The sequence below is a fragment of the Macrobrachium rosenbergii genome, chromosome 10 (genome assembly GCF_040412425.1).
Source record: "Macrobrachium rosenbergii isolate ZJJX-2024 chromosome 10, ASM4041242v1, whole genome shotgun sequence".
Taxonomy (NCBI): domain Eukaryota; kingdom Metazoa; phylum Arthropoda; class Malacostraca; order Decapoda; family Palaemonidae; genus Macrobrachium; species Macrobrachium rosenbergii.
Window position 1 is genome coordinate 55,531,973 of NC_089750.1, and position 25,669 is coordinate 55,557,641.

Sequence of the window (25,669 nt, forward strand, 5' to 3'; positions counted from 1 at the left end):
TATATATATATATATATATATATATATATATATATATATATATATATATATATATATATATATATATATATATATATATATATATATATATATATATATATATATATATATATATATATATATATATATATATATATATATATATATATATATATATATATATATATACAGGTGATTGAAAAGTAACTCCCTTGTTTTAAAATTCTTATAATTTATTTCTTGATTATAATTTTTACAATAAATGAATATGAGAAGAAAGCGTATAGCACGGAGTTTTATTTAGAATTCGATATGGGTACCAGCACTCGCCACCAGCTTCTCAAACGCCCGGGAACCGAGGAATATCAGTATTCCTTTAGTGCTATCTAACAGCACGAATTACATTAATTTTTTCGGAGAATTAATGCTATGGAATTTAAGGGATAATCTTTCTAAGGCAAGCAGATTTTCCCTTTCTTTTACGTGATGGATCCTGATACCTCGTTGAAAGTAATTTGATTATTGTTGTCCTGTTAGCGAGTGCTGTGTTTAATCGTCTACAGAAAATAAGTGATTTTCGCATTTTGTGAAATTTTACCCTCATGAATTTTGTCGTATATTCAACTCTATCTTATTAAGAGCAAGGAAACTATTTTACAAGTCCCTTTTATTAAGATTTTATGACAATAGAAATATACACAGAGACGAGGTGTGTTGAAATATATGACAGTTGAGAGTTAGAAAGTTAGTGTCATATGGCAACCAAGCCATGCCTTAATAACAGGAGTAGTTAATGTCGTCGTCGACAGCCGATAATAGGACTACAAAATTTCCCGCCAAAAAAGGAACTGTGGAGTCCACCCACGTTTATGGGCTGCTGTTTGAAGCTTTTAAAAACCCACAGAAGTTTTAATGGGCAATGGTTTTTCATGGTAATCATAATCAATGTTGAGAAAAGGTTGTCACGTCATTTTTTCCTTATAGCCTGAAATCCTCAGAAGCTGGGAAACGTCAGTTAAAGATTATACGGGGAAACAGACTGACCACCAAAAAAGACTGTAAAGAATAAGCTGATTACATCACTTTGCAAAAATTGTTATTGTTTACCATAAGAAGAATTTCTTATGGTAAACAATAACAATTTTTGTAAAGTGAACATTTTCACACAAAAATATATTAAAAATACGAATACATAGAAATATATATTAGGTAAGCAATTAGTAATTAAGTCAGTGATTTTATCATTAAGGTCATTCTTGAACATTTTACTAATACAGGAGTCCAAATAATACATGCCAGTGCTAAGGTTAAAATTTCAAGTGGAAGTAAGCTGTATAATAGCAGATTCTAAAAGATTTTGTGAAGAGAAATCTTTCGATCTAGCAATCACTAAACTTTCAGTCCAGTGCAATATTCATTCATTTAAGTGAAAACTCTCACGGGATAAATTGGACTGAAAGTTCAGTGATTGCCAGATCGAAAGATTTCTCTTCATGAAATCTTTTAGAAAATGCTATTACACAGCTTACTTCCAGTTGTAATTTTAACCTTAGCCCTGGCATGTATTATTTGGATCCCTGTATTAGTAAAATGTTCAAGAATGACCTTGAAAATAAAATCACGGACTTAATTACTAATTAGTTACCTTATATATATTTTCTATGTATACATAAGTTTAATATATTTTATGTGAAAATGTTCACTATGCAAGAATTTTTTGTTTACCATAAGGAGAATTATTGAGTTGTACCTTTATAACATATGTAATCAGCTTATTCTTTCTACTGTCTTTTTTTTGGTGGTCAGTCTCTTTCCCTGTATAATCTTTTAATTGACGTTTCCCTGCTTCTGAGCTGTTGGACCTAATCTTGTGTAAACCCTATTAAATGTTTACCCCTGTTTTGGTAGGTCTACTAATTCTGGAACAATGTAGGATTCCAGGTACATAGTTTCCTTTATAATCCCCCTTCTGTCATTTATACGAGGTTTCTTTGTAAACTTATTTTTATAATTTCCATCAGTCTGTTAAGTAAAAGGACAGTAAGTCGAAAGGCCTAGCACCACTCCGTCATTTCATTTTCCTCTGTGGCATTATATATATATATATATATATATATATATATATATATATATATATATATATATATATATATATATATATATATATATATATATATATTATATATATATATATGTTTAATATGTATAATCAGTTAATATGTATATTCCTGAAAAACAATTAATACATATATTACCTGTTTCACTCAGGAATATACATAATACCTAAAAATTTCAGTTATTATACATATTACCTGAAATTTGGAGGCTTTTTTTATACTTGTTCCTAAACTGAAAATTTAAAGGGTGAAGTGAAAATATGGGAATACAATATGAAAAATAAAATACGATAACTCTTGATATTCATTTATTTCCAACACATTTTGTTCGTAAAACATGATATGTAAAAATCCAAGACAATACTAAAAGTGACATTTGTTACGCTTTGTTGTTACATGGCAGTTTAGAATGACATCTTGAGTTACATTTCAGCTGAGATTTAAAGCATTTACATCTTTTTGTCTGACATCTTCTTGTTCCGTTACAATTACATCTCACAAAACCTTGACCTCCGCAAGTAGAAACCTCCTGGACTGCTTTTCTCCAGTGGGAGTGTCGTTTGCATATCCATATCTTCAATGGAGTACAGAGCGTGCCCGCAAATGTCAAATTGATTTCTACTAAATTTTCCGTCTAGCACACCACTTTTGGTTGCAATTTTGTACAGCTCTTGTGGATCTCTTTCAACAATGACTCCAATCAAATTTTTAGGATCAGTTCTTCCTCGATCAACATTAGGGATTGGAACAGTGACATTGTCACCAACATTTGCTTCTGTCAGGACTCGTCGACTCCTTTTCACCATTTTCTGGGCTTGTAGTTCCTGGGCTTCCCTCGCTCTTTTTCTTTCCTTAAAGACCTGATTACGACGCAGTGACAGTGGGGAAATGGCTGGTGTGTCAGGTCTTGCAGGGACTTCAGCAGGTGTCAGTGATGCTGATCCGGAAGTTTCATCTTGGACGACAAGCAACAGAGGCCCTGCTTCCTCTGGTCCATCCGGCAGAGAAGTAGCAGTATCCAAAGCTGCTGTTTCTACAGGGTTGGTGTACTCAGCAGCTGGTGTACCAGGGCTTGCAGTGACTTCAGCAGGCATCAGTAATGATGATCCGAAGTATCAAACCTGGCGCCATAACCGCTTGCTCCTGAAACATGAATGTAATCAAATAAAATGAAAGATATCTAAGAAAAATAGACATAGACAGAGGAGAGAGAGACAGGCACAACACAGACTGAGAAGTGGGGGGAAGCAAAATAATTGCATATTTACCTCAAATAAATTCAGAAGATCTTCCTTTTCAGCTGCTGTTTCTACAGCAAGGATTTCTTCCCTGCTCAGAAATACCTGGCGCCATAACCGCTTGCTCCTGAAACATGAATGAAATCAAATCAAATGAAATTTTTATTTATTTTTTATTTTCTTGTATTTTTTATTATTTTAATTTTATATAATTTATTTATTTATTTATTTATTTATTTGTTTGTTTATTTATTTATTTATTGATATATATCTAGAACTTTGAAAATTATCACATATTTACCTCAAATAAATTCAGATGATCTTCTTCCTTTTCAAGACGAGAAATAATTTCATCAGGCAAAGAAAATGTTGTCAGTCCAATTTTGGCATCCGATCCAAATAATGCTGCAAACGGTGTTCTCTTAATCCCACTGTGGAAACTTGAATTTTTATGAAACTGGACAAATTTCAAACCAACAGTCCAGTCAGTGGTTTCATTGTCAGCAAGCCAGGCTGTCAGCATGTCCTTGATGTCAGCATTCGCTCTTTCTACTGACCCCTGGCTTTGAGGGTGCCTGGGCTTTCCATGGACCATAATAAGTGAGGGCCACATCACTTTCAATTCTTCGATGACTTGAGCAGTAAATTCTGACCCATTGTCACTTTGCAAAATTTGAGGAGCACCGAACAACAGAAAAATGTCCAAAAGTTGATAGGCTACCTCTGCTGCACGCTTTGATGTAAGGCGTCGAAGAACAATGAATTTTGTCAAATGGTCTTGGTACACCATAATCCATGAAAATCGCCCCTTCATTGATTGCATATCAATGAGATCAACTTGGCCTCGTGTTCCGAATTCTTTGGTAAGGATTGGTCATACAACTGTCCCTTTAGTGGTAGGTCGTCTCTTTTCTTCTGACACTCAATGCATCCAGCCTTGAACAGATTAATGGACTCTTGTGTGATGTTTGCATACTTTTCTGACAGATTTTTATCATTTTGTCTCGGCCACCATGTCCTGTCAAAATGTGTGCCCTTTCAGAATACTAAATGTCTCCTCAGTGAATACAAAATATACTGGTTCAGATTTTTCATCTTTGCGTTTTCTTATCAGTTTTTGAGTGTCACCACAGTTCAGCAGCTCATATTTTTTATTAGATAGTACTGGCGCGGGCTTTTGACTTTCATCTCTTGGCTGGTAATTAATTCATTTACTGTTTCAAAATATTCATCACGTGTAATTAGCACTCTTTGTTTTTTGCTATGCCACTTTTTAGTTCTTCCACAAAATGTTGCTCCTTCTGGCTTCAGAATCCATTTACAATCAGACTTAGAAGTTTTCACTACCAAGGTCACAAGTCACACTGAAACAAAGAGAAATAAACACAGAGAAATAAACAAAGAAGACTTGACAAAGGGCAGTAGTCAATAGTCATATTGTTAATAGGCCTATTGGAGAGTGAGTAATTAGTAATTAGCACTCAAGAGTTATCGTATTTTACAAATGTCACTTTTAGTATCGTACTTTATTTTTCATATATTATTGTCATATTTTCACTTCACCCCTTCAATTTTCAGTTTAGGAATATGTATAAAAAAGACTCCAAATTTCAGTTAACGTGTATAATAACTGAAATTTTTAGGTAATATGTATATTCCTGAGTGAAACAGGTATTATATGTATTAACTGTTTTTTATAGGAAACTATATACATATTAACTGTAACATTATACATATTAACTATAATATATGTTTATATATATATATATATATATATATATATATATATATATATATATATATATATATATATATATATATTATATATATATATATATATATATATATATATATATATATATATATATATATATATATATATATATATATATATATATATATTGTCTTGAAATTGATTTGACTGGAATAAGTACAAGCTAATATTGGTCAAGGAGGAATACAAGCATAAAAAACAGTTAGCTAATAAACATCGACCATGCTCTATCGTCTGTCCAAGCCGAAAATGTTTTTGTTTAGTATATGGTTCAATCTGTCGACAGCAGCTGTGAATGAGGTGGCCGATTGGATTTAGTTGCCAGTTGCCATTTCTACAAAGGTAACATATTTAAAATTTCGATAGATATTACTCCTGAAGCATCTGCTCTTACTTAGTGTTTGCTATTAAATACAGGGATTCATTGTAAGTGTAATGAACTGTGAATTCCATCTCCGTACACAATTATTATCTACATTTCTCTACGACAAAGTATCCAGGTAGTCTTTTCGTTGTTTATTCCTACTCGCCTTTTTTCATTGTAGCCAAACTGAACAAAAACTAGTTATTACATTAAAAATTGATTCTACATTGGTTGGGTTATCATTTTCCCATAACATTTTGTATACATGAAAAATTCTACTACGGAAACATTAGAGAAGAAAATGAGATTTTTTGGCTTATATTTTGTAATAAATTTGAAAAGATTTTATTTATGGATTATTTCTCTAGACTCCTTGGATACGTCTACCTCCATTGAACTATTGCAAATAAAAGCAGGTAACTATTCTTTGTCGAAAATATGTAGTAATTAGCTTTTAAAACGCACTTATCTATTTCAAACATATTTGATGATAAATTCACATAGAATTTAATACTTTGAGAATATGAAAATATAAGCAAAGACTTGATGTAATGAAAAAAAATACGGTTTAGAATTTATGGCAACCGTTTGCATGACGAAACACCAGTAGTAGTTAATGACGTCATCGGCAAATTTCCCGCCTAAAAGAAGGAAGTCTCTGGAGTTAACAGAGAGATGTGTGTTGCTGTCTCATATTGTTCAAAAAGAAGATTAAATTTCAGGAAGATTTTTTGGTGTTTCTGAGATATTTTGATAATAACGATTTAGTCACTTACTGAAGAGCGATATTGGAAAAATATTGTAACATCTTTTATTCATGATGAGGTTTTCCTGTCACTTTTTCCTTTGGCATGTACAGTAGGTTGGTGTGCGTGTGTGAATTATTAATCACTAATATTGTGAGAGAGGTGCGAAATAATGAGCAGGAAGACAAGTACTGCTGGTTTATTGATGTTGTGTTGTTGTTGTTGATTAAGCTGGCCTTATGCCAGCACGGGCTCTTGCTCATGGAGCAGACCGTAAGTCATTTTTTGATGTAAAGGTGAAATTAAGGATATGTAGGTGATTGCTTTATTTATGATTGATGGGCATGCCAGTGAGTGGTGTGAAATGAAAGGTTAACAGGCGAGGTTGCAAACATCTTTGAGCCCTAAGGCACCCGTCAGTTGGAGAGAAAGAGCGATAGTAGCGAGTCCTGGCAAGTGGTTGATAGCCAGTAAGGAAAATGATATATTCATCGTCGGAGAAAAATCGGAAAACCAGAAAATCTATGGAGATTTAATGCCATATTTAACTTACTTTGAAAAACAGAAAAAGCATCGATCTTTTTAGTGGTAGGGATCGATGGAGGAAAAAGAAGAATTTTAAGCTTTAGAAAAAGGAACACAAATAGAAGTAATAGCTTAAGTGATAGTTGGAGCGATAGTTGAAAAACTTCGGTCGTTAAACGCGAGGCGGCAGAAAAAGGGAAAGGAAGACTTTAAGTGGTAGAAACAGAATAGTTGCTAATCAAATGATAAGCGACTATTAGAGTATTTGTGTCGGAACCGCTGTCTGAGTTCATCCCCGGCGGGAGAAATGCAGTGGTGGTGGCAGATTTCTTCGAACAGATCGTGTGCCAATGAGAAAATCCTTTCTGTCTCTCTTTCAGAGTCTTTTTTTTTTTCCAGTGTTTGGGGTTCTATTTGGGTTTTTACATCCTAGCTTAACGGCTTTTGTAAGGGCACCAAGGGGGTCTAAAGTTGAGAATAGCACCTGTAGCTGTTGTATTTCCGGGCTTGAGCCTTGAGGTTCGATGACGGGATTTGGAATAGACTGGGGAGGAAGGGAAGAGGCTTGAGGTTCTGGGTTGGGAGTAGATTGAGGGGTTGGCTGTTCAGTTTGAGTCCCTATATCGTGACGCAAAACGGGCGCTGCTTCAACAACCTGTTTGGTCGTTTCTAACCGTGGCTCTGGTGGTTCGTTGGTCTGGGTGCAAGTGTTGCTGTAGAAAGTAGTTTTGGCAGGTTGGCTCTTGCTTTCAACTGTGCAATGCGGGATAATCGAGCACTGCATCGTTTGAACCACGCATGATGACGTTCCGAACAGCTGGGGCACTTGGGTGCTGTAGGTTCCTCTTTTTTTCAGTTTCTCAAGACACAACTTTGTCTCGTGTTTCTTGCTACAGATGCCGCAGATTGCAGGGCCTCTGCAACGTTCTTGATGGTGACCGTAACGTTGACATCTGTAGCACCTGAGAGGTTCTGGCGTGTATTCCTCTGTAGGGTAGTATCCCCATGTCCTAAGCCATACTTGGCTCGGGACTGGTCCTCTGAACGTGTTTAGGATCTTCCATGAAGGTGCTTTGTATCTGGTTACAAACCTCTGCGTTCACAATATGGGGGAGCTCCAGGAGAGGATCCAGAGGGAGCTCTTTTGATTGGGTAGTTGCAGATGATGGTCTTGTTTAGCTTCTCATTTGGGTTTAGTAACTGAAATTCCTTGTTGTCCTTCAGGAGGTCGACTGTTGCTCGATCTTTTGGAGTAATGGTGAATGCTCCTTTGTGGTTCGGCCGTGCTGAGATGTTGATGCTAGGGTTGTTTTTCTGAAGAGCCACTACTGCAGCATACGAGGTCCGTCCTTCGGCAGGAAGCACTCGAAACTTCCGTAATGGAGGGTACTCATTTGCGTCGGAGACTGGAGGGGGAAGAGGTAAACGATGAGGGCGATTGGGGTGGGACAGAGGAGGAAGTGGAGGGTGAGGGTCCGAGGACCTCACAGGATGAGGAGGAGAAGTTTGCAATGAAGAGGAAGGGGTGGAGGGCGAAGGGGAAGATGGGTCTCTTCTTCGGAGCTGGTGGGCGAGCTTCGTCCGTGAAATAAACTGAAGACGGCGGTCGTTTCTTCTTATGTCGAATCATGGTGTTCACTTAGCTTTCACAATGATAAACACTTCTAACGATGAGGATAATCCAAAAAACAGCTGCTAAAGGCGAGTGATAAAGCCGTGAAACTGTCGAAACAGTATTGGGATTAACAGTAACCAGTGGGGGTCTTATGATTACATAAGACGTGGGTTTATTGATTGTTGTTGTTTTAGATTTAGCTGGCCTTGTGCCAGCACGGGCTCTTTGCTTCTAGAGCAGCATGATGAGTCTGTAATGGGAAAACTTTATTATGATGAAAGTGATTTTGGTGGGGGTGAAATTTTGAAATGAAAAGGTTTAACAGGCAAGGTTGCAACCCGCTTTGTACCCTAAGGTACCCATCAGATGAGGATAAAAGTCTGCGTGAGTGTTGGCAGAGAGGCCAACAGATGGAAAAAAAGAAGAATTGAGTAGTAGGCACAGGTAGCTAGTATGTACAAAAGATTTACAGGTGACCTGAGGTCAAACTATTTCTCTGATTTCTACAAAAAAATAGAACAGGTACATACAGAAAACATAATGATTAGCAATGTCTGGTCTGATATAAAAATGCTCTGCTACATATACATAATGCATGGTCAGTTGAACAGACAATAAGATATACAATTCATAATAATGATATGTTACTGTGTTCGTTCGACCCTAGGTCGAATGCGAAGACACTGCAGAAAACGGGATGTTCATTACAGAGAACGCGTTGAGCGGGGACTTTACAATATTATCATTCTTTGAGAGGAAGAGATCCAGTTTAATGTTATTTCCCCTGTTCCTGTTTTTGATGGAGGCTTGCAATTGTAATAAATATTTTCCTTTGCTTTTCATTTTTTAAAACTAATTGTTGTGTTATTTGAATTATTTTCTTGTTAAATGGAGGCATTGTCAGTCCAGCATCCTTTGAGGGCTGTTGAGTGGACCCTGCTGCTGCTGCTGGGATGCTGAATTTAATTCAAATATTTTTGTGGGTTTATTGATGAAGCGACCCGCTTATAAAAGGCGGCGTGCGGACGTCCTTCCAACAAAACAGGAGGTGGAATTTCTCCTTTGTTCATATTAATGCATGGTCAGTTGAACAGACAATAAAATATAAATTCATAATAATGATATGTTACTGTGTTCGTCCGACCCTAGTCGAATTGCGAAACACCGCAGAAAACAGGATGTTCATTACATTTTTACAATATTATCATTATTTGAGAGGAAGAGATAGTTATATATTTAGCCTCAAAAATCAGATATATCCCCATTTAATTTAATTCATATATCCTTCAACAAAACAGGAGGTGGATATTTGTTCATATATATATATATTTTACTATATATATATATATATATATATATATATATATATATATATATATATATATATATATATATATATATATATATATATATATATATATATATATATATATATATATATATATATATATATATATATAATCTGATTTTATGAGGGTACATAAATTTATTCAAGTAAAATCATTTATACTATATATAATAACATGAATAAAGGAGAAATTCCACATACTACACATGTTTTGTATATATATAAATATATTTGAATTAAATTAAAATTGGGGACTCTATTTAACAAGAAAATAATTCAAATATTAGTTTTAAAAAATGCTTTTATTACATATATAACTATTCTATCCTGTTTTGTTGGAAAGAATAATATATATATATATATTAACATAAAATATATATATATATATATATATATATATATATATATATCTCTATAAATATATATATATATATATATATATATATATATATATATATATATATATATACACACACACACACACACACACACACACACACACACACACACACAATCTGTGTGGAATAAATACAAAATAACAATAGAAGGAAAGGAATATAACACATGTCCATGCCTGAAATGTTTGTCTATATGTATGAGATCGTATCACTCATATTTGTGAATGGGTGGTGAAGGTCTTCCCATTCTGGGTGTTAATGTTTGGTTTAGTTGCCAAAATGTAAAAACAAAAGAAAAAGTATTAAATATAGTACATATCATCCAACTCTTCTTGCCATAATAGGAGACTAGAAGGCGAAAAAGAAAGAGCCCCCTAATGCAAAGGTAAGTGATACTTAAGGTTCCTTGTCTCAATGACATAAAAAAAACAAACCCTGTACTGACACATGGGGCTGGATTGGCCGCTTGTTATCGTGCCTGAAGGGGAGGCAGTAGTCTGTATCATTTCCCCTGTGAATACTTCCTTTTTCCTGAATTCCCTTGTTCTGGAAAGGAGTATCCTACTTGTTTCCAACATATAGGAGACATTAATTGGGACTTTAGTTCCATAGTTTCCAACCAAACGTACGACAGGGATATCCTAGGACCTACAGTGACAGTGGAACATTACTGAACAGGGAAGGACTTGTGCAAATAGGGCTATTCGCTTGTAAAGCACTGCTGATTTTGGAATTTTGATATTGTTTGACAGAGAGAGAGAGAGAGAGAGAGAGAGAGAGAGAGAGAGAGAGAGAGAGAGAGAGAGAGAGAGAGAGAGAGAGAGAGAGAGAATGTCTAGACTGATGGAAATTATAGAACACGAACTTTCACATGATAAAACTATAAAATACAAGTGAATACTCGAACACACTTAAACAGTTGTTAAAATCAATCAGGATAATGTCTATAATTTCAAATGTCACTTAAATCAGTGTCCATTAAAATAGCGTAATACCCTCTGAAAAAGCTGACGCATTTCGAGATTTGTTTGTTTTATCTCAGCCAATCAGGAGGCGTTTTTTCCTTCTCAGTTGAAAGGGAGTTGCTTGGACTCTTACGATTGGCTGAAAGCTAGTGAAAAGGTTTTCAGGTACAATGTCAAAGGACTGAGATCAGCCGTGATCGTTAGTCATTTGCCCATATAATATTGTGGCTGTGAATAACTGAGGTTATAGTCGTTGTGATGTAAAGCTTTACGTTCACCAAGAAGCTTCGCAATGCATCCAAAGGTGTGTTGTGTTGGCCCCAAGAGAAACCTAAGTCTGTGAACCATTGCTGTTGATTTTCCTTGGCCCCTGAGCCGACGAATTCTGTCTGTCAATGTTAGGAAATGCAGATACAGTGCCGCTGGAGGGATGGCTTTCCATGTGTATTATTATTCAACTGCCTGGCTTTTCCAGAAGGAAAACAGGAGAGTAATTCTGTCCGCAAGTGTGAGGAAATATAAATACCGTGCCGATGAAGGGATTGCATTTGAGGCTCATTGTCATTCAACTGCCTGGTTTTTCCAGGAGGAAAATTGTAGAGATTCATGAGCTAAGGGAGGGTTCCAGCTTAAGCCTAGTAAAATAGGCTTTCATTAACCAGTGCTAGCTTTTCTGGAACAAAGGGAGGTTTCCAACCTAGGCCTAGTGCCATAGGCATACATTAATTAATGCTGGACTTTCCAGGAGGGAAATGGAAGAGATTCTGGAACTTAACATTAAGGTAAGAAAGATTTCCTGCATAGTCTTAGTAAAAAGCATTAATTAACCAGTGTTAGTATTTCCAGCAGGAAAATGGAAGAGATTCTGGAACTAACATTTAAGTAAGGGAGGTTCCCAGTATTAGGCTCAGGAGAATAGATATATAATAACCAGTGTTGTGGCACCTGTGAATGAGAGAGAAGGGTGTAAAGTATAGGCCTAAATGACAAGACTACCTTTCTTGCTGAATGGAATGTTTTTGAAACTTGCTGTCTGGTACATCGACTGCATAAGATTTTTTCCTCTTAAAGGTTACATTATAGAAGTATGTTTTTTCATCAAGGTGTTCTTTTGTTTAGTGGGGCTCTTGTCCATATGAGCAGCCCACGAGTGTGTTTTTATCTGTGAATGAGAAAGATAGTGTTTCTTGGTTAATGGACAGACAAAAGGATAGGAAAAGATAGGGTTACGGATATAGTGCATTTAGGAATCTCTTGGTGCCTGTTGGTTAGAGAAACGGCGTGATAATAGGGGGTCTTAGTGTTTGGCAGTTATGCCAGGTAGGAAAATGAATTGTTTTATTTATTAGGGAAATTGGTAATTCTACCGAAGAGCTCCGCACGGAGGTACTGTTTATCAAAATTTTTTGACTGAACAATATAGCAAAGGACGTATATGACGCAGTACGGATACGTTGCTGAGAAATTTACCGTTTTTGTTTACTTTAGTACGTAGAAAAGCTCCGCTGAACACAATGGTAAGTACCATCCCACCGGGGGATTAACGTAAAACCATAAACAAAAGAGCCCGTAGGGGGTTAGGTCCATCAGTGCACCTCATGCGTGCACTGTAGGCATTAAGGTTCTTTGCCCTAGCTACAATCCCTTTCGTTCCTTTATTGTACCTCCTTTCATATTCTCTTTCATCTTACTTTCCACCCTCTCTTAACAACTGATTCATAGTGCAGCCGCTAGGGTTTCCTCCTGTTACACCTTTCAAACCTTTTACTGTTAATTTCCGTTTTAGCGCTGAATGACCTTTCCAAGGCCTAAATTCTATATTCAGTTCAATTCAGTAAAGAAAAGACTGTAATTTCTCACATTATTTCGGTAGATTTCTGAAATTACCTCACCTGAACTGCATCTGTACTGTTCAGTCAAAAGTTTTGTTAATAAACGACATCTCCGTGCTAAGCGCTTTCTTAGAACTATGTTTGTTGTGGTTTTGATAAATCATTCAAAATAGTGACGGAGATGAGTTTTGGGAGCTAGTCATACTTTAAATCAGTATCCGAGAACCATAACTATATTTTGGATTGTTTTAATATGTAACTTACAAAGGGTATGATAATTAAAAGCATAAAAGCTTATATATATGCAGAAGACATCACCATAGTTGGGCCCTTCCCTTAAAAAGTATACCTTTTTACTCCTTTTTCTCATTACTTACTCCAGAGGCAGAAATTGGTGGTACAAACACTATCAGGAGGTTGCAATGACACTATCACATGACTACATCTTCTGGTATTGTTCAGCATTATGGAACTTTTTTGTGTTTGTAGCATTTTTTGGTTTGGAACATTATTCTGCAATTTTTTTGTTGCTGTATTCCTGAGAGAGAGAGAGAGAGAGAGAGAGAGAGAGAGCAAACACACACACACACACACACACACACACACACACACACACTGACCCTGAGGAAAACCACAATAAATTGCTAGTGTGCAAGTTTTGTAAATCGTGCCAATATTATCGAAGAGGCAACGGAGAGATTTTTAATACGTTCGTTATAAACCATCTCTAAGTCTATAATAACTAAATGATATTTATACCGTTCTCTTACATCCCTAGTAATATAGTTCGATATCGAATTAGCCAATCTTTAAAATAGTTCTATATCCAATTAATCAATTTTTAAAATAGTTTATATCGAATTCGCTATTTTTTAAATATTTTATCTAATTAGCAAATTTCTAAAATAGTGTATATCAACTTGGCCAATTTTTTAAAGTTTTATATCGAATTAGCCAATTTGAAAAACAGTGTATGTCGAATTAGCCAGTTTTTAAAATACTTTTACGTCGAATTCATTAATTTTCAAAATAGTATCGTATCGAATTAGTCAATTTTCAAAATGGTTTTATATCGAATCTCAATTTTTTAAAGTTTTATATCGAGTTAGTCAATTTTCAAAATAGTTTTATATCGAATTAGCAAGATTTTAAAAGATTTTTGTATAGAAATAATCCATTTCTAAAAGATTTTTTTATATCGAATTAATCTGTTTTTAGGAGTTTCATATCGAACTAGTCCATTTTCAAAAGTTTTATATCGAATCAGTCAAAACTTTTAACCACACCAAAAATATTAAAAGCTTACCCAGAGAGACAAAATGCTTCACGATCCATACCGTCGTTAATCATGTGTTTTTGCTGCGAGTTTCGATCAAATGAGCTCTCCTCTTGCTCCGCGATCCGAAGTCTTTCATTCTGATGACTTTAAACGGGAATTTCGACCTTTAGTTCATTTGTCTGACTTGATCTAGTAGCCTATTATTGCTCTTCAACTCCAAATTACTATGAATTTTTCCAGAGATTTTCGAACAAGGTGCATTTTAACGAAATTCTAGACTAACATAAGTCTTTATTATGTAGGTTCTTGCCAGAATGTTGAGCCATTACTACGTTATATTACGAATTAATCTTGTAATTTGTGAGAACTGAATAAAATGTGAACGGTTATGTGTTCACTTGCACTGATAGAAACTTGACAAAGGATAGGTTCTAGTTATGATGTTTCAATTGTACACATTAAAGATGTAAAAACCTAGAACTTGAGCGACAGGTGTAAGCCTCTACTTTGACAGTTAAGAGCTCATAATCATAATATAGACACTCACCTTTTATTATATACAAAACTATGTGGATCCTGGACATTTTGAACACATTAGTGCCTCTTAATTGTTACATGCATTTGCCTTTTAATTTATCAGATCTCAAAAGATTGTGTTACTTAACTACATTATGTAAATGGTATTTGCTATGCTACATTTTAAAAAGTTTTGCATTATGCTAATAAACCTCTTAAATGAAAGGTACATGTCACTAATATTAAGCAATTTAACATTTATGTTGAAAACTTATGCGTGGAATTCTGTACCATTATTATTATCTTGTTAGCTGTGGGATGGCTTGAATGTTGAAGTGTAGGCTATATTATAGGGATTTTGTTACTTAACGGATTTGTCCGCTTTTCAGAAAGCCAGACCCTCGAAGCATCCGATAAGCTGAGAGCTCGTGTACTGTGTTATGATAAACTATAATTTAACTGGCCCCCTGAGGCACATTTTTAAACGTGTAACTATAAATGAAGATTAAAGAGGTAGAGGGAGTACTGTCCATATAGATTCATGGCCCATTGGCTATTGCAGTGGCTAGTTTTAAAATTCTTGAGTCTTTATGTTGTTTATGATGGTAAAATAATCATTATTCTTCTTGCAGTAAGATTTCAGATGAAGGCCTGAAGTCGTGGACTCCAACGAACTTAGCAATTTGCTCAGGGAGGGCAGCAAAGTTGTAGATGCTCCAGAAGTAGTAAGTTTTATTTAAGTTTATTACGTTGCTAAAGATTTTCACACTATTAACCTTGAAGGTTAAGAAGCTTAATAGTTATAATGTCCGTAGGCAAGGTAACTTTCAGTAGCTTAGTGGAAACTAGCCATGGCAGTGACTCAAGTTGTAGACCTGATTGTGTAAATAATTATTTGACTGATAAAAATTATATTTCAGCAGTTGTTGAAGCAGACCGAGAGGCATTCACATCTACCTCACATCGGGATCGAACCCCGCGGCCATAACCCTCTCAGAAACTAGAAGCTCACAAGTTACGCACCTGAATATCTGGCAAGTATGACTGTAATTAGGAAGGAAAATATATCCCCAACTGAGTGTTGAAAGGTTAACATGTTATGTGTAGTGTTCCTCTTTAAGTGGTTAGGCGTGAATGGTGGCCTAGGCTATGCCTTGTCCCCTGGGGATTCTATACCACAAATTTTCCAACTCGTTTAAAGGCAAATCTTTAAAGCCATCCTTCTGTGAGATAGGACTTTCTGATCAGTCTAAACTACTGTAAGTGTTATTTTCATTCATTCCGGTCAATATCCCCAATTGTCAAGGTTTAATTAGATGTATTTTCACGTATGAGGTGAAGTTTTGAATAAGAAGAATCCGTTTAGAAGCACCTAACTATCTCAAAACCTTTGACAGTTCATGGAAACAACATGAGACCAATGAATAAAAAAGCCATTAAAGTTTCATGTGTACAATTCAAAGGATTTTTTTGTTGCCTGACATTTTCAAATCATCTCTAACATTCCTGAAATTTATCAAATTTTTTTATCACTGTCTGTAAATTTACGTTTCAACTGAGGACGCTAGCTTTGGTACTGTTTTGGAGCTGAATAGGTGTTTTATTGTATAATGTTAAAATGAAAAATTAATAGCATAACAGGTCAAAGACTTGGCCATAAACGACAATTTCTATGACCTGTTATAGATCGTGATTCTGAGGTATCTAAAATGATTCTTAAACAAATCAGAAGTGATCCAAAGGGTTAAATGAGGGCTGAAAACCGGGACAGAAATGTAGGTAAGAAGCTGAATAGCTGAAATAAAGGAGAACAATTGGGAAGTGCATATTGGTAGAAATAAAAATTTTCCCCAAATGGATGTTGCTAAAACCTGTAGATGGTCTTGGACCAGATATAACATTTATCTCTTCATGATATGCATTGTATCTTTAATAGTCAGTTTTATAATAAAGGGGTTATTTTGTAAGCATTTGAGTGTCTAACCCAAATAAATTCTGTTCCAGGTACTGTTGTCAACGCATGAGAAATGGAGCAGGCTAAAAAGAGGAACACTGCCACTTGCCATTTCAAGAACATTTTGGAAACGTTATTTATTTTTATTTTATTTGTTAAAAGTTGTCTCCTTCAATGGATTAGAAAGTCTTCTAGGTACCTTCCACCCATTTAACTTCATGTATTCGAATGTACATCCACATGAGTAATAAAACCTGTTCATTTTCACTTATGCCATGCTTTCCTAAGACTTGAGCAGGTGGCCAAACTAGCAAAACGCTTTGGTTATTAGTGGGTAGGCTCTCCTCTTGTTAATTGGGTTCCCTGTCTTCCCTGTAATTTCTCATGCACTTTGAGCATGTGCTCCAGAGCGCTGTTGTGACTTTTTTTGTCCTCTTAACTTGGCTCAGCAGTCTCGAGGGATCTTCAAGTTGGCCTTTTGGTTTTTGTTGTGGGGGTTCATCAACTACTGATAGTAGTTGGATACTGTATGCAGCTACTACTGTAATCTTCAGTATATAGTGTTTTCGTTCTGGGAGGAATGCCTTATGCAGTGATGAGTGGTTATGTTTGCTTGCATGTTTGTCTCAAGTGTCTTGTAAATATTTTTATATAATTTTGACACATATCTGCAGTTATTTACATATTCTCTACTTTCTTTGAAGGTGCTAGTCTCTGTAAGACTGTAGTTTAACTACCTGTCAGCAGAAAGTAGGTTGGGTACCCAATTTCTTGTATAAAGTTAGCACCTTTCAATATGAAAATACCTTTACCAGTTTTTGCTGCATAGTGGAATGTTCCTGCTATCGGAGACAGCAAGAAATGCTTGATATATATTAATGTGTGAGAGTCGAATGGGGAGCAGCGAGTGCTACCAAAATGAAGCCTGTATGAGTACTGTAATGGAAATAGAGGAGCTATCAGTGCTGTGTATATTTTCTCAGGTTTCTTTGGTAAAGAAGTATTGGTCAGGAGAATCTGTCAATTGACGTTTATTATGCATCATTCTGTTGTTTTTGTTACCCGTTATCTCTTTAATTTTAAGACGCGAATACAAGAAGTATATCAGAATTTTACTCAGATTCAGTTACACTACTGGGGCGTTGAATAAATTGTGCTACAGGAGTCATGTACTAATAACGTACCCTAAGGTTAGAGCTGAAAGATCTTATAATGGACTTAGTATATTTCAGTTTCTTCTTCTTCTTCTTCTTCTTCTTCTTCTTCTTCTTCTTCTTCTTCTTCTTCTTCTTCTTCTTCTTCTTCTTCTTCTTGTGCATTTGTGTTTTCCCTGGAGTAATAAAAAATTTCTCATTTTTTCACATTGGGATCTTTATTATTTCCTTGGAGAATTGGAAAATTCCTTACTGGGTTCTTAGAATACAATACAGGTTAGCGTGGCATTTTGACAATGAATACTTTTAATTTATTGTACATTTCAAATGGAAACTAGTAAATAACTCGATATAAAGAGCTGAAGTTACACGAGTTAAACTGATGTCATCAGATTCTCAGTGATAATCCCGAAGGGTTAATGGTTCCCATGGTAACAAAAGAATGGGAATTGGTGTCAACATGAGCTGGCTGTAATACTCCTTCAGAGAAGCCTTATTACCTTGTTTTTTTTCTGATGTTAAGGTGCTCATATTTCTTTGAAGGTTAATGTTCTTTTTAGATATTGCAGTCACTTGGTTTTCTGTCTTTTTCACAAATGGGCCCTTGTGCTATGAAAGCTTGCTCTTTAGGCAATGCTCTTTCAAGCTTACTCCACGAGGTTAGATCACTTTTATTTTAAGAAGTTATCTCTCTTCCAGTTACCTTTGAAGCAACAGTAAAAAAAGGTTTGCAGTTTGTATAGTCACTTACAGTTTTTAGAGGCTGAGCTTTCCTAGATATGAAGCTCTCCAGTTTTACTGGGGATTTCCCTCCTCCCACCTCCTTCGATTGCTACACATCTCTGTTCTGCAGAAATGCTTTTGGATGGAGGAACTTAGACGAGATGAGAGTGTCTCCCTAAGATGAGAGTGTCTCCCTAATAGGTGGAGGCCCGAGGTATTAGTAACCACTCCTTTTAGTAGTTTAAATAGATGTTTGGTTTGTCTGTTCTTGACTGAGCATCTAGGCACAAGTGAAAATAAGAGGTTTGTTTCAGGAAGCAAAAGTTGTTAGTGAAAGCACAGGTATACATGAAGACACAATTTATTTGACTGCTTTGCTTCTCCATATGTAACTGTGTAAGTGCCGTCTATTGTGCAGTTGTTTTAACAAATGTAACATCGCTGTATTCTTGCATTCTTCTTGTCTCTTTCTAAGACTTAGGCTTATGTAAGTTTCACTGTGAAGTGTTAATATTTTAGATAGATGAAATTGTGGTGTGGCCATGTTAGAAGCTTTTTTTGAGGTATTTTTAAGAAATGAGATTCCAAAATTTTTTAGAATTGTCATACGGTACTGAAACCCTAACGAAGTTTTACAGGTGCAAAACATTGTTTGTGATATAAAGTATATGGTAAGTTTTTGAATATGAATTCAGTTTGCAAATGAGCCTTTTTTCCAAATTTATTTTACCCCATATCAGTTCTGAAATCACCACTTTTTATGCATTCTATCAGTTACATTACTACTTTGGACCACGATAACTAGGCCACAATTATTTAAGAGGCTGCAATATACCATCGTGCATAACGGCTTTGTGCACTTTCAACTTGGATTTTTGATGAACCTCTGGGTCTCACCAGTGGTCTGTACCTTGTGGCCTTCCCGTGATAATCTTTCCTTCTCATCACATGTCCATATCTTTGAGATATTAATCCTATTCCTTTCCTCTGAATACCACATTCTCTCTCTCTCTCTCTCTCTCTCTCTCTCTCTCTCTCTCTCTCTCTCTCTCTCTCTCTCTCTCTCTCTCTCTCTCTCTCTCTCTCTCTCGCTTTTCAATCTTCTTGATTCAACCCAGACATGATTCATTATGTCCATTTTCTTCACGTTAATGTCTCTACAGTAACAATGCAATATACAGGCCTTATAGAAGTATTGCAAATTTATTTTTACAAGCAGGACACTGCTTTACCAGCATTCCATTGTTCCCTTTCCACATTATCCAAATTGTTGTTGATATGCTTTCTCAATTCCAAATTTACAACGCAGTATAACCCCAACATAACAAAATTGTTCTATAATACCTTGCCACTTGTGCCTCTTTTGTTATTCTATAATACCTTTCCCCTTGTGCCTCGCTGTCTTTGTTCCATTCCTGCCTCATTGTTTTTGTTCCATTCCTGCCTCATTGTCTTTGTTCCATTCCTGCCTTATTGTCATTGTTCCATTCCTGCCTTATTGTCATTGTTCCATTCCTGCCTTATTGTCTTTGTTCCATTCCTGCCTCATTGTCTTTGTTCCATTCCTGCCTCATTGCCTTTGTTCCATCCACCTGCCACTCGCCTCTTTCCTCTACAGGCCTCATATTTTATTAGTTGCCTGAATTAGTGTCTAAAGGCTGTCTTAATTTTTCACTTGTCCTCTTTACCTTAGCCTCCACCCAAGAATGTTTCCAGTAGTACTTCTGGTGCCTTGTGGGTCCCCTAGCTGACTGCAGTAGCAGTCTTCTTATCTATATTTTTGTCAAAGATCTCTCATTCCCATTGTATACTTAATTATATAAAACATAAAAACTTTTTTTCGCTATAGTATTAGAAAATAGAGCTTGTTTTGTGGTGGCATTAACAGCCTGCAGCCAAGAGAGGGGTCCCAGTAGAGAGAAGGTATACTAAGCCTCTAACAATATAACTGTAGACTCACTGAGGCTAATCATCCGTACTTGCAAGACCTAGCATGACCTTTATTTCCTCTGTCGTTCTTATATGAAGAATGTTTCTTCAAAACTTAAATCTTCTGATCCCTATTCAAGTTAGGTTTTGTGTAGGATTAAAGTTTGCTTTTTTGTGTTAGCGTTCCAATATTGAAACTTATTTCGTTATTTTATATTTGAAGTTTACCATTGTTTCAGCTCAACATAGGACCTTGCTTCTTTTGCTAAGCTGTTCATGCATGCCTTACAATTTTTCCCATTGTTATCAACTCTCTCATTCTGAGTTGGCATTTATTGTCATTTTTACATAATATAGAATAATACTGGCGCCTCTTTTGCTTAGGATACTGTCATTACTTTTTTATTTTGGCAACTGAGTCCTTACCTTCAATCTTCTTTGGTCTTATCTCTCTCTCTCTCTCTCTCTCTCTCTCTCTCTCTCTCTCTCTCTCTCTCTCTCTCAGGATAAGCTCCCTCCGGTTCTAGGGGATGTTTCATAAGGAAATTAAATAAAAGAGCATAACTGAAAAGAGAATTCAGTCTACAGCAGCTCAAAGAAGAAAAATGTTGATCATATTAAAATAATCCTGGGACAAAGATAGGATCAGTGACTTGCATAAATATGAAGCCTAACACTTCCTTTTTGCTATTTTGTTTTACTGGAGCATAATACAGTTATTTGATGTTGTACAAGCATAAGGTAAAGGCTGTAAATGGCCAGAATAAGTAGTACAATTGTAAGATATACGATGTATTATTTTATAGTTATTTTCTTTATCAATGTGAGTACTATGTAATCGGTATTTCTAAGCCACGAAAGAAGGAAAAGGGTGGCACTAAGCTATAAAACTTTTCATACGTAGTTTTCTTCGAGGAGTTTTCCCATCTTTCATGTTTACTGATTATGAATTTTAATTCCAGTTTAGCTGAATATGTGAAAGTTTGTTTTATGAATTAATTTTATTTCCACCTTTTTTTTGCGTTTTAAGGTATTGACGTTTTCTTTTTTTTTATAGTGTATGCTTGGTTAACCATACTCCAACATTGTCTGCCTCATACGGAGGACAGCATATGCATATTGATGATGTCATTCGTGCTTTCCAGTACGGTATGTTGTATAGGATTTTGTAATGTCATAGTTATGACGTAAGCATTCTTGAAATATAAGATATACTACAGATTATTCGTAGCTCCCATAGTTGAGGTTTAGTAGTTTTACATGACGTCATTAGCATTAACCATTGTTCGTTGAGCAGTGACGTCATAAATTGACTAAAATAAGCCTTATAAAATTAATGTACAAAAGTGAGGTAATAAAAATCACAATTAAGCGGACGTTATTTTATTTAAATCCAAAAATATACATTTTCGAATATGGGGGTGGTTACTCTTAAATCAAATTTAGAATAAAAAAATAATTTTTTTTCACCACCTTAGAGCCAGCATTACAGTGTCCCGGGGGAAAGGGAATGTCCCTAGCAAGAGGTGAAAAACCAAGCCTGGTATTAACTTCGAAGCCGGTTTGAGAGTTGTTACTAACTGGAAACAGCTGTGATTGCTGGGATGGGAAAAGCCCTTAACTTCCCTTGTGTGCTTTAACATATGTATTCCCATTTTCTCTTGTCACTGGTGAAGACTGCTGGTGACTTTCAGATGTCAAAGAAAGCTGTGTAATGTGCTTAGGAAGTCCTATGGGGGAGGGGGAGGTTTGGCAAGGTTACCACTGAGACAAGCCTTGGCTTGAGTTCGCTGTCATGGCTGCGATTTCGTAAATAAACAAAATTAATGTCTGGTTGACGTCTAGTATCAAATGAAAGACGGCGTAAAGAACCCGTAGACTTTACCACTAGAATTTCGTTCCAGATGCATAATGGCCAAAAAATGGTCCCGTTCCTCTGAGTAACATCTAATGAAATCTACGGTGTGTAAACATAAGTTTCGGCAACGCGCTTGCAGTTTTCTATATTTCTAAACCCCACGGGAATCTCTCTCACGGTTTCTTACAGAAAACAAGTTATGTATTCACCTTCATAGAAAACTGAGGAACAAACGGCAACAAAGGCACTGACTACGATAAATATATTCTCGAGCGTGTTAGCCATTTTGATGTTGACTTTGTACCTGACAGAATTCTTGACTTGAGAGCTATCAAGGATAATTTACGTAAATATTACTTGATAAGGTTATTTTATCCTTATCTTCAAAGGTATTCATATATAAAACTGACTTCGTTTTGAATACGGAGTTGGCTAAAATAACTTGAGTATAATTCAAGGGGCACCGCACAGCCGTTTCCTTGGCATCTTCCAGCATCGTGCTGTCAAATTTGACACTAAGCTGTCATTACTGGTATCAAAATTGGAGAACTACCGTGTTATAAGCACGGCAGACTTCAATTTTGCGTCAGCACTGGTTACCTTGTGTCAAATTTGTTGGCAAAATGCTGAAATATGATAAAGCAAGCCACTGTGATGCCTTTTTGGATACAGAAATACTCTATAGGAGTGATTTCAAATTCTTTGATATTCCCTCAAAATGCTAATTTAGTTCAACTGTTAAACCTGAATTGATCAGTTTTCACTTAATTTTATATTTGTTCTTTGAAATGCCTTGGATAATTTTATGTAAGTTTCATATAAAATGTTCAATTATAACTTTTAAAAAAAGTGTCCCACGATCAGAGAAGTATTTCTGTGTCTGCAGACTTTCCATTTTTGCAGGTAATTCCTTATCTGATATACACTTTGATTACTTTAAATAGCATTATTGCAGATCTTATACACTGAATTTTTTTCAACTCTCTGATTTTACATCCAATATCTGACAAATATAGTTACGTTACTACTGATTTAAATTTGATGAAACTTTAACAGCAACTTAATGACACTGCTCCTGTCTAAAGGATTTACTTCCAAAGTCGGGAATATTCATCTGTATTCCACTCAGATGTCTTTCTGAACAAGAAAATTACAGGAGTTTCTCAAGCAAATGAAACATAAGCCAGCTAACTGCATTTTATTCGAAAAATACAAATCATCCTCCAGTCTTTGTTACAACAAAAACAATGAATTACACCAAGACACATACAGACGCCCAAAAGCAGACAAGTGACCCAAACGCCTTCGGTGGAACAAGCGCGCCTTAAGGCACCCCACCATCCCCATAAAAAAACACCATTTCGTCTTACAGGCCTAATTACACCATTCAATGTAAGTGATTGAGTCAGGTAAATGGTCAGAGACGTGCAAGGCTACTATCCTCCTGCCCCGTTCTTCCTCCCCCAGCAGGACAGCAGGTCGGACTAACGTCAGCCTTCACCGTACACGTGGACCATAGGGCCAATTTTATGTTGTGTGTGAGACGCCTGGCAAAAGTTCATCCCAGTGTCATGTAATTAGGGAAGAATATCCATTAATTGACTAGAATGTTCCTTTCGGCGTTTTAAGGTCAGGATATCTAATATCTAGCAGCTATTAATTATTTCCCTTGAGGCAAAAATCTCTCGAGAATTGATACAAATTTTAGGCAAACCTATCACGCACAGATATATTTTAGTCGAAAAGCTCACGAACTACCAGACTTTTTGGGAAAAGCCCACGAACAGACTTACTCCTTAAAAAAAACTGACAAACGTAATTTTTAAGCCCAAAACTAACAAGCTAACAAAATGTAAGGAGTAGTGGATTTCCAGACTTCCTGGGCATGAAGTTACGAGGTGACATTCTAAGACTGTACCTCAAGAAAAACTCTACCAGGGACAACCCACAAACTACGCGTGTTAATAAAAACAATTCTACCAGAAAACAGACGTTATAACAGAAAATAAAATCACACACCAAAAGACTTTGTTGTAAAACACTAAATAGAAACTCTGTTTCCAAAGAAATCACCCAAATTTCCTAACAAAAACTCAGAGACAGACTTTCTAGCCAGAAAATCGCTAACTGACGCACTTTTTAGCGAGGAAGCAATGCATTAACAAGACTTTCTGTTCAAGAAACTATGTTTTCTAGCAAAAATAGTTACTGATAGACTTACCGCCAAAATAACACCTTTTAAAAAAAAACATAAAAACTAACAGATTTCTCGGACAAAGACTCGATGAAACAACAGATTTCTTAATCGAAGAACAAAAAACCTAACAGATTTATTAGGTAAATATTCAAAACTAAAAGACTTCATATGCAAAATCTCAAACTAACAGACTTCTTAGCCAAAGCTCAAGAAAACAGACTACTTAGGCAAAAAATCACAAGCTAGCAAACTTCTTAGGCAGAAACTCAAACTATCAGAATTCTCGGACAAAAACTTACATACTAATACTTGAAAAAAGCTCAAGTCATCTTGAATGCAAAGTATCAAAGCTAACAGACAATTTGAAAGTAAAACCATCAAAAACTAAGGCAAAGAAGCAAAGCTAATAGACAACCTGAAAGCAAAACCATCGAAAACTAAAAAAGTATCAAAGTAACAGACAACCTGAAAGCAAAACCATCAAAAACTAAGGCAAAGTATCAAAGCTAACAGAACCTGAAAGCAAAACCATGAAAAACTAAGGCAAAGAAGCAAAGCTAACAGACAACCTGAAAGTAAAACCATCACAAGCTAAGGCAAAGAAGCAAAGCTAACAGACAACCTGAAAGCAAAACCATCACAAGCTAAGGCAAAGAAGCAAAGCTAACAGACAACCTGAAAGTAAAACCATCAAAAACTAAGGCAAAGTATCAAAGCTAACAGACAACCTGAAAGCAAAACCATCAAACCTAAGGCAAAGCAGCAAAGTTAACAGACAAGCTGAAAGTAAAACCAACACAAACTAAGGCAAAGTATCAAAGCTAACAGACAACCTGAAAGCAAAACCATCAAAAACTAAGGCAAAGAAGCAAAGCTAATAGACAACCTGAGAGTAAAACCATCACAAGCTAAGGCAAAGAAGCATAGCTAGTAGACAACCTGAAAGCAAAACCATAAAAACTAAGGCAAAGTATCAAAGCTAACAGACAACCTGAAAGCAAAACCATCAAAAACTAAGGCAAAGTATCAAAGCTAACAGACAACCTGAAAGCAAAACCATCAAAAACTAAGGCAAAGTATCAAAGCTAACAGACAACCTGAAAGCAAAACCATCAAAAACTAAGGCAAAGTATCAAAGCTAACAGACAACCTGAAAGC

At 35.8% G+C, this 25,669-nt stretch overlaps 1 protein-coding gene and 1 long non-coding RNA gene across 4 annotated transcripts; one reads left to right on the forward strand and one right to left on the reverse strand.

The window, feature by feature from the left end:
• Positions 1-3,392: 3,392 nt before the first annotated feature.
• On the reverse strand, positions 3,393-4,124 carry LOC136842342 (KRAB-A domain-containing protein 2-like). The gene is made up of 2 exons (XM_067109598.1): positions 3,636-4,124; positions 3,393-3,461 (listed from the first exon to the last, which is right to left on the reverse strand). Exons 1-2 carry the CDS (start codon positions 4,122-4,124, stop codon positions 3,393-3,395), a joined length of 558 nt encoding a protein of 185 aa, XP_066965699.1.
• A 6,911-nt stretch (positions 4,125-11,035) lies between these two features.
• On the forward strand, positions 11,036-21,830 carry LOC136842642 (uncharacterized). 3 transcript variants are annotated; one of them, XR_010854289.1, is made up of 4 exons: positions 11,036-11,851; positions 15,329-15,421; positions 15,617-15,955; positions 16,701-21,830. It is a non-coding gene; the product is annotated as an uncharacterized lncRNA (long non-coding RNA). The 3 variants fall into 3 exon arrangements; XR_010854288.1 differs by having other exon boundaries at positions 11,085-11,851; positions 15,620-15,784; XR_010854287.1 differs by having other exon boundaries at positions 11,096-11,851; positions 15,617-15,784.
• The last annotated feature ends 3,839 nt before the right edge of the window (positions 21,831-25,669 follow it).

Coding starts and splice junctions, on each gene's coding strand:
- LOC136842342 (XM_067109598.1), bottom strand. CDS start 4,124: ATGGTGTACCAAGACCATTTGACAAAATTCATTGTTCTTCGACGCCTT. Junction 3,462..3,635: donor ATCATCTGAATTTATTTGAG/GTAAATATGTGA, acceptor TTCATGTTTCAG/GAGCAAGCGGTTATGGCGCC.